Source organism: Acanthopagrus latus, chromosome 6 (assembly GCF_904848185.1).
Source record: "Acanthopagrus latus isolate v.2019 chromosome 6, fAcaLat1.1, whole genome shotgun sequence".
NCBI classification, from domain to species: domain Eukaryota; kingdom Metazoa; phylum Chordata; class Actinopteri; order Spariformes; family Sparidae; genus Acanthopagrus; species Acanthopagrus latus.
Genome location: NC_051044.1, coordinates 18,013,048 through 18,022,691, shown reverse-complemented (window position 1 = coordinate 18,022,691; position 9,644 = coordinate 18,013,048). Strand labels below are relative to the sequence as shown.

At 42.7% G+C, this 9,644-nt stretch overlaps 1 protein-coding gene across 2 annotated transcripts; it reads right to left on the bottom strand.

Annotated features, from left to right (window-relative positions):
• Positions 1-318: 318 nt before the first annotated feature.
• gata2b (GATA binding protein 2b) lies at positions 319-9,396 on the bottom strand. Of its 2 annotated transcripts, none has more exons than XM_037102574.1 (6): positions 9,010-9,396; positions 8,360-8,800; positions 7,221-7,787; positions 5,474-5,619; positions 2,727-2,852; positions 319-1,328 (listed from the first exon to the last, which is right to left on the bottom strand). In XM_037102574.1, the coding sequence occupies exons 2-6, from the start codon at positions 8,583-8,585 to the stop codon at positions 1,044-1,046; spliced, it is 1,350 nt and encodes a 449-aa protein (XP_036958469.1). In that variant the 5' UTR covers positions 8,586-8,800; positions 9,010-9,396; the 3' UTR covers positions 319-1,043. The 2 variants fall into 2 exon arrangements, with proteins under 2 accessions (XP_036958469.1, XP_036958468.1); XM_037102573.1 differs by having other exon boundaries at positions 7,200-7,787; positions 9,010-9,389.
• Positions 9,397-9,644: the final 248 nt, after the last annotated feature.

Sequence of the window (9,644 nt, the reverse complement as noted above, 5' to 3'; positions counted from 1 at the left end):
TTCTCTGTTCCTTCAATCTATCACTTCAGAGATAAGCATCAGAGCAGTTGATGCACAGATGATAAACACAGGAGAGTTGTTATAATGGTACAAAGAAACAAATAGGTGTTGTAGCCTTTAATTATTAATTGAACGTCTAATAGTGCGTTAAGTAAGAGAGACATTTGTATATGTAAGACATACAAACTTGTGTTTCAGCGTGATACCTTGTCCCTGCGAGGCTCAGAGGACAGCACAATCAGCAGTATGATTTTCTGTATCCTTCCTTATTATGATGACTTAAACATTGAATATTGGATATTGAATAGAAGGAGCAGATGGAATAATGAACTTGATCTCTTTATTTCTTGCGAGTATAAATGTTGACCAGCTCAGAGAAAGCGCTTCAGCTAAAAATATATTCATAACTGGGATAACAGTATCCATATTATGATTCAGGTGATATAGTAAAAGAAGTCAAAGGCAGTGAAAATAAATTATCTGAATAACAATAATAATTATAATCACAATAATTACAATAAACAGTGTCAAATTAAGATTCATAAACCTTTTTTTTTTGTTTGCTTATTTCTTTTTTTGGAAAATTCCTTTAAAAGTGTCCACGAGTGGAAAAAAAAAATCCAGCATATTTTTCATTTAACATTGTGAAGGAGATTTGCTCCGTCTGGGACGTCCCCCTTCTCTCTCACACATTTACAATATTCACAGTTACCATAAACCTGTTCGGCACATACTGAACCACACCGCCTTCAGTCAGGCTGTCAGCGGGGAGATAACTATGAGGTGCAATGACGTTTTACATGAGTGTGCCTGGTTGACAGGAAGCAGAATATCTTCCTCCATCAAAATAGGTACCTATAGATAAGGAGTAAAAAATGTCCTTTCCTCCCACGATACATCTGGTTGCCAACATACCGTGGGCATAATCAATCAAGAGACAATCAAAGATGAGGACACCACAAACTGCGTGTCTGTTACATTGTACACAGTCTCCTCTAGTAACAACCTCATCTCAGGTTCACAGCGTTCCTGCATGTTACCCCTCAGCTCATGGCCGTCACCATGTTAGAGTGGTGGTGGTGCCCAAAGGACGGGTGTATCGGGGTGGGTGTGGGGAGCATGTGTCCAGCGTGACTGAAAGGTGGCAAGTGGCCCATGGACATGTGTCCGGCCAGAGAGGCGGCACTGAAGGGAGAGCTCTTGTCGTGCAGGCTTTTGGAGAACTCCTCGTAGCTGTCGCTGCACCTCTTGCTCTTTTTGGATTTGTTGGACATCTTTCGGTTACGTGTCTGTATCCCCTCCTTTTTCATGGTGAGAGGTCTGTTCACCTGTGTAGAGAGGCAAAAAGTCAGCAGGGGAAGTTCGAACTCAAATACATTTTAAAATATGGAATATATTTCATTGAGTTTGGTTGGATGAGAAAAGCAATATTCTCTATTTTTGTTGGTATGAAAAGAACAAACTAACTATGTATCAGTCCTTCCCTCACTACATTCAGCCCATTCGCCAGGATAAAATGCTGGCAGTTATCATTCCTGCATACCGTCGATGCATTCACAGTTGTACTTGTCATAAGCTATGTACCATTTTCACATTTTTTACACAACATCTCATATTACATTCATATTACATGTTCATGACCCAAAGTTTGAAACCAATGGATATTTCTGACTCGGGACCATTGTTTCAACATTTATAAGCATGACAAAAAAACATATTTTTGACATGAGGCTGGGTCATCTCCAGCCATGTTCAAGACAACAAAAACCCTCTTTTTTTTCATGCCGTGTTTGTGGTGAGAAAAAATCATTTAAACCAAAACATGATATTTTCCTAACCCTAATCAAGTGATTTTTGTGCCAAAACCTACACAGAGCATAAGCATAAAATTGTGTAAAGTTGCCACTTATCAGCGGTTTAGTAGAAACATATATTGCCAACACTTATCCTGGCAACTGGGATGATACTTTCCTACTTCCTCATCCTGTCTGTGGCCCCTTGGTTACTACAAAGGATGTAAATCAAACAATGTATTCCAAGTACATGTAAAAAAAAGGCTGAATAATTGTCTCTGACAGCTGGGCATTGTAGCTTTTAGCATCTGTTACTCAAATACGAGTAAATAACGCAAATATCCAGGGACTATTTTCAGCTGCGGATTGATACACATTTTGTGCCCTTGTTAGTTTGTGCACCAGGACAGAGTTTGTGTGACTGGCTAACCGATGTGTTTGTGGACCACAATGGGGCTCTATGACATGTCGGAATGAGGTGTGAAAGGCTTTGGATACGCAGACAATGTGTTTATGAATTCACTTTGGTTTTTAGCATTTAAAAGATTTGTTGACAAAGAGAAATACGTAGCATTTAATCTGATTCATCCTTTGTAAATATATATCCCCATGTTGATGCCTCCAGTCTTAATGCTATTCATAAGGAGACCGGCCTTATGGCAGCCCCACTCAACAACAGTCCCACCATTGTGACTCTCGAGGGGATTACGCCTACCATGGAAACAATAAAGCACAAAGAAAGAAAACACCAACGAGTCCAACAGTGTCTGAGAGTAAAGCAGCCCTCTCTCTCTCTCTCTCTCTCTCTCTCCTTCTCTTTTCTGCCTCTCTTATCCCTCAACAATCAGTGTAACCTGCCTGCCTACTTCCCGTCTACTTGACCCTGCAGGCTTTGTGCGGGCCTAACGTGGCGATCAGCAGTCAAAGACTTACGTTGTGCAGTTTATAGTAGAGGCCGCAGGCATTGCACACTGGGTCCCCATTTGCATTGCGCCGCCAGAGCGTGGTGGTGGTCGTCTGACAGTTAGCACAACAGGTGCCTGCTCGTCTGGCAGCAGACTGGGGGAGAAAAAAGGTGGATTAAGTTTTGATCAGAGGTCATACAAACAGACAGCACGGGTTAGTTTGAGGAAACGTTCAAGAACATAATTCGGTTTTAGTTCAAGTTTCTAATCTCTTGAATTGAACAGTTTCATGGCGTAAAGGCTACAGATCATTTTTTCACCTAGTGAATTAATTATTTGTCTTATAACACTTGAGAAATTGTGAAAACCACACATCACAATTTCCCAGAGACCAGAGTGACATTTATCAGACAGTCTTTTTTCGTCAGACCAACAATCAGAAACCCCCAAAATATTCAGTTTTTCTGTCAAAAAACAGAAAATATTCACATTTAAGAGGCTACGACCAGTAAATGTCTTTCCTTTTCCTTAAATATTCATTTTCTGTCCAGTGAGAAATTGTTGTGTGATCACATATGTGACATATTCAGTTTGAGGGAGTTACCACAATGTTTTGACAACAGATTTCAAGCAAAATTGTCACATGAGGAAAGTTAATTTGTTACTATGAATGCAAAATTTGCATTAACAAACCTCTGTAGCTACTTAGATGGTTGAACAAACGATGAGTGAGAAGCTCTGACAGTCCCAGTCACAATGCTTCACACCTGACTATTTCATGCATTTAACTAATTTAACAATAAATGAATTTATTCATTAATATGCACCCTAAACATATTCCAATATTTGTATGTTATTATATAAAAATACAATAATTTTCCACGATTATTGCTTTTATTTTTTATTATATTTTTTATTTTTTTGAACAGACAGTTTCCATGGTTGCTGCCCTGATTCATCAGCATCCATAACTTTCCCAGAGGACCCTCTATTTTTTTTTTTTTTTTTTTTCTTCAATGCTCCCTGTGCTGTACACTTTCTCTGTGGTGGTTAGCCTGACCACTGTGAAGTGAGCTCCGGGTCCTGTAGTCAGGAGGCCGCGGGAGGAAACAGGCGCTGGCCCCGCAGCTTTATCTGGACCGGTCAGATATCCGGATAGGAAACAACTGGAGGCTGCTGCTGCTGCTGCAGCAGCTGAACACAAGACTGTGGAGAGCTGCGAGCTCCGGCCGAGCCACACGGAAACCAGGCCTGATATACGGCTGAATGTGTGCAGCTGAAGCGAGAGGACGCAGGAATGAATGCTCGTATATTCAGTGTGAGGCAGACGTGCTCCTCAGGTCGGTGCGGGCACATTTAGACCTGTCTGACGCAGCGACGCAGACTCAACATGCGCAAAAAATAAAAATAAAAAAGAATCTGATCAGGTGAATAAAATACACTTTTATTAGTCAAAGTAATTTACGGTGGACTTTAATTAATCACAAAACAATCTATTTTTAATTCCGGATAACTTCTTACCTACCGGGTAGACATTTTCTCTAATGGCCTGTTTGCCTTAATTGAGTGTGAAATTGCGCACTGTTGTCGTGCGTTTTTAAGTCATATTACGGTAAATGACGCACCTTTGACTACAAAACACTGCTTTCATAAAAATAAAAACGTTGATTTTAGATCTGCTGTCTCTGTCCAAAGGTCCCTTCAAAATAAAACAATTACAAAAATCAACAACAACAAAATAAAACATCTCTTTAAGTCGAGTGTTATCCTGCTGATTTTAATGAGCAGTGTGTTAAATGTCTTCATTGAGCTGCTTCACACAAACACACTGAGGCTGTAAATACACTGCATTATTTTGACATTATTAGGAATATTATCATTTAGTGGGAATAATAATTATTATCTCAACAAATTTAAATATAATCATGCAATGACAGAATTATTTGCATATTTGATGCCTGACTTTCGAGTGTTTAATTAAAATTATATTTCAGTTTGTAAAATTGTAGAATTCTTTTAAAACCTGTTAGCGGATTTCTACAAAAATGACTTGTGCGTTTAACACAGTTTTAAAGGTTCTTTGTGGGATGAGTGTGACATGAAGCCGGCTGTCTGACCCACTCCTGAGACCACTGGTGTTTGCAGCTGGTCATGATGGGAAATATCTGAGTTTAACCAACTCCAAAGCCGCTTTGTCCCTCTTACCCTGAGACAGACTCTCACTGTCTATTGAAAACCACGTTATCTCTGAAATGTCAGGGTTAAAAACAGCTTCGTGACGTCACATTTTCACATAATCCACTTACTCTCCTAATGGCTTATTATAGTCTGAGAAGAAGAACACTAAATCATTCAGTTTATATGAAAAACTCAAGAATCACCAAATTTGAGATGCATGGTTTTGCCTGGATGATGGTGCCCCGCTGCCAAAAAGCAAACCCACACATCTTACAAAACACAGCGGCATTATGAGCCACAAACCGTCAGCGAGGGTCGAGGCTGCGGCCCTGCTATCAATGGCAGTATCAGGAGAGGGAGCAATAATGATAGCAGCCGGTCCCAGGCTGCTAACAACCTGAGCTGAAGGAGCGAGAGGTGAGCGAGGAACACAATGCCTGGAAACTGATTGGGAAAATATAACTTTCCTGGAATTGTACCTCCTCCCCCCTCCTCCTCTGCCTCCACCTTACACTCACGTTATTTACTGCCACCTCCGAGACACACACACACACACACACACACATACACACTCTTGTATACACTCATGGGACTCACCAGCCTGCGCTTGGGTTTGATGAGCGGTCTGTTCTGGCCGTTCATCTTGTGGTACAGCCCGCAGGCGTTGCACAGGTAGTGTCCGGTGCTGTCACGTCTCCACAGGGGCGTGGAGGTGGCTCCGCAGTTCACACACTCGCGGCCCTCTGATGGAGAACACACAGAGACATTTGTGAAGCCTCATGGCTGGAATACAAATCCCCCTCCACGTTCTGATCGCGTGTATTGTCACCAAACTGCTAAATATTTACATGAAAATGCTGATTTTCTGGGTTCAGTTGATGCATACATGTGTGGACATGTGTTTTTCTGTTGAGCTTTAAGCGATGCACTTCTACAAATTAAAGTACATTTTGTATTTTACTTTTTAACCCTCTTACTCATTTTGAGCACAAGGCGAAAGAAACTATGCAGGAATATAAAATGACTCAAAAACAGCCAGCACCATAAACTCAACAGCAATGCTTCAATGTCAGTTAAAGATATGGTATATTTAATTTTTTTTAAAGCAGAGCCATTTATTCTCTCTTAACAAAATTCATTTGTCGATTTGAGCCATTAAAGATCCCAGGTTTTACATCAACCTTATATTTAAAAGAAAAACAAACAACAACTTTGAATTAAATCCTACAATCAGTGACATATAACTTGTCATTTTTAGTATGAGGTCATTAAAATAGCTCCTTTAACAACATGTTATTTCAGGTGAGTTTGGGTTACCGTCCTGTGAATAAACTGGTTGAACACACTCAGGGCTAAGATTGGAATCTCCTGCTCTGTAATCAAATAACAATCAGGACAATGTATTGATGTCTTATGTAACAGAGAAGCGACTCCTAGCCTAAATACTGAGGTTTTGGCTCTGTGCACCCGCGGATCTTCCTTTCACACCTCTGGGCTGGATCCAGATCACTGTGCTGCTGCTGCTGCTGCTGCTGCTGCTGCTGCTGCTGCAGCCAGATCAGTCCTAATTACAGAGTCACGCTTAACAAAAGGGGATTATCAAAGTGGCTCTGTGTTGGTGGACTGTCAGTGAAGCGAGGCTCAGGCCTCCTAAAACAGTTATTGATTTAAAAATCCTGTTTTTTAATGTTTATTTTATTATCATGCCGATACAATGTATTAAATTATAAAGAAGCGTGGTAACGCTCAAATCACAGTCTGCATTTTTTTAACAGGCTGGCCGCGTTTTAAAAAGATGGTAATCTGATTACATTTGGGATATATTAAATTACTGTTACGGGCTTTTTAAATTCTAAACAACAACTGTGCTCGAATAACGGGAGAATATTCTGAATGACAGGCTGCAGGAGTCAAATACAGTTTAAGATTCTAGCTTTAATTTGTAAATATTCCTTTTTTTTTGCGTCTCGTGTACAGTTATCTGATAATAATCTTATAAATCAGCGACTTCGCTTTTGATAAATGTCAGTAAATGCAAAGCTGCACTATAAACTCACCTTTATACCCACATAAACAAATACAGTATTACCTGCAGCACTGTGCCACAGGACAGTTTGATATTTTTATTTGATTACTTTCAAAGAGCCTGACTGTAACTGCAACTACCTTTAATTTTAGTTTGATCGCCGCTGGACCTTTGAGATCAGACCTGTGATAAGACCGTCATGAGCTCCCATTTAAAGGCAGATTCCTGCGCGAATGTGTTGTCGTGTGTTTTTCTGGTGTCTGTGGCTGATCCGTGGTGTGTCTCCAGCGGACTCACCGGTGCAGGAGCGTGTCTTGCCTTTGTTCTTCTGGGTGAAGCTGTGTGAAGCTCCCAGCAGGCTGCCGGGGTGGAACAGGCTGCTGCCGTACTCGTGCGCCGCCGGGAGGGAGTAGGTCGGATACGTCGGTATGGGGTGGTGGGTGGAGGGCGTCTGCGCGCTCATGGAGGCCAGGCTGCTCCTCAGCGGACTGGACCCCTCCATCTTCATCCCCTCCGCCAGCGACACTTGGTATTTGATAGATTCCTTCTCGTCCATTCTGGTGGCGGAGGGAGACGCGGCCCCCGGGTCCGGAGATACGTCCTTTGGAGGCGTGGGGGGGAACGTGTACAGATGGGGGCTGGAGTGGGACGGCGGCGTTAGCGAGGATGCGGAGACCGTGTTGGAGTTGCTGCCGCACGGGTAGACGGCGGAGAGGCCGCCGGGGGACGCGGAGCCGTGGTGGTGCAGGCTCGGCTTGCTGAACGGGCTCACGGCCCAGGCGTTGTGGTGGTGAGCGGACAGGGCTGCCTTCCCCCCGTCCAGCCACGAAATCCCCGGGCTGTGGATAAGATGAGGCCGGCAGACCTGAGACCCCGTCAGACGAGCTGGGGGAATAAAAGGGGGGGAAAACAGATTAATTATATTATAAAGGATGACAGGCTGCTTCAGATTCTTGCTGTGTGCTGTGGCACGCAAGCTTGGATGCAGAATACGCGAGACTTGTTGATTCACTGGACTCAGACCTGACCTAAACGTGTAAACACAGCAGCCTAAATTCCCGTAATTAAACCAGCATTCTCCTGAATTATAAACACGCATTTATATCTTCTTCTTTTATCCCAAAATATGTTGGGCTTTTTTTTTTTTTACTTGCGTAAATGTGTTACTTTAAATTTAAAATTACTAACATCTTGACAAAACCACTTTATCAGACTCATGCGCCAGCTATGTGTTTAAGGGAAAACATTTCACATTTTAATTCACCTTTCAAACTGTGGAAGCTGTCACGGTGTTTACCTTATTCTGATTGTCTTAAAATAGAATACGTGGCCTGAATGTTACCAAAATTAAAACTAAATCGCGTTTTCAGATCAGATATTATCTGTAAATCCAGCTGTGACTTTTCTGTCTTGTGCACATTGTATTTATTCAACTTGCGCCAGTGGCTCCATCTTACCGTGCGCTTGGCTGTAGGACACCCTGGCCCTGGCGGAGTTGTGGTAGTACGGGTTCCCCTGCGAGTCCAGGTGATTAAAGAAAACATCCACCTCATCTGGAGGCAGGAGCGGCGCCGTGGGCTCCATGTAGTTGTGGCCCAGGCCCGGGTGGTGGGAGTCCGGGTGTTGTCCGTTCAGCACGGCGTGGTGATGCATCCAGCGGGGCTGATCAGCCGCCACATCCATCTCTGTGGCTCTTCTTGTAAGCGCGCGTATGCAGGGCCGGTGAATTATCCAGGGAAGATCTGAAAATACTTGTCCCTTTACGAGATCTGCACTGTGTCCATTTATAGTAGATGGCTTTCGGTTTTGTTTTTAATTTTTATTGTTTGCTCCTCCTCTGACTTTAAACCTCCTCTTCTCTTCTCCCGGAGAGCGAGTGTGACACTGGAAAAAAAAACCTGCAAGCAAGCAAACATCACATGTTAATATTTTAAAGGCTCCTGTGGTGATGCTCTCCAAAAAATGAAAAATTAAATGAAAAAAAAACACACACACACACACACATCTCCACCCACTTACATTTACAACCACATCACTCTCCCCTTTCTCTCTCCGAACTCTCACTAAGATCCTCAGTCATCATGACAGCAGCACAAACGCGTCCTACCTCTGCCGGCAGTGTTGGTTTTCATCCGCAGCCTCCGGATCAGTCGCGTCTCTGTGGACAGTGTCCCCGGTCTTGTCGTCTCTCAGCTGCTTGCAGGTCCTCTCCAGTCCTGGAGAGCTGGTGTTTGTCAGAGTCAAAACTGCGTCCACCGGGACTTAAAGCAACACGTCTAACTGTGGCTGACAGCGCGGGGCAGGCTTGTCAAAGCTCTGAGGCGGAGTCTCCATTAAAGCTTTGGACTCAGCCAATTGCGCAACACCTCCAACAAAAACCTCAGAGGCGGTTCCCCAGCGCAGAAAAATCACTAAGATATTTATACAACATTCATTTGGAGAGGTGTAATCCGGCTGCTGTGTTGTGACTTTGTTGTACTTTGTGGGATTTTGTTGCTTCATGGCTATATTCCCTGAAATAAACACATTATTAAGTTAGAGTAGAGAGGATGTAAACAAAGATTCTTATAGCGTTTATTTCTTTTATTCTATTTCATGATTATTGGTTTTGTAGGAACAACATGCAGACTCATTATTGATAATAGTTAAATCGGAAAAAAACATTAGATGTTGGATGAGATCGTTCCAAACACACCAGCAGGAGAAGCAGAGCTGCGTCTTTATGTAGACTGTATGAAGACA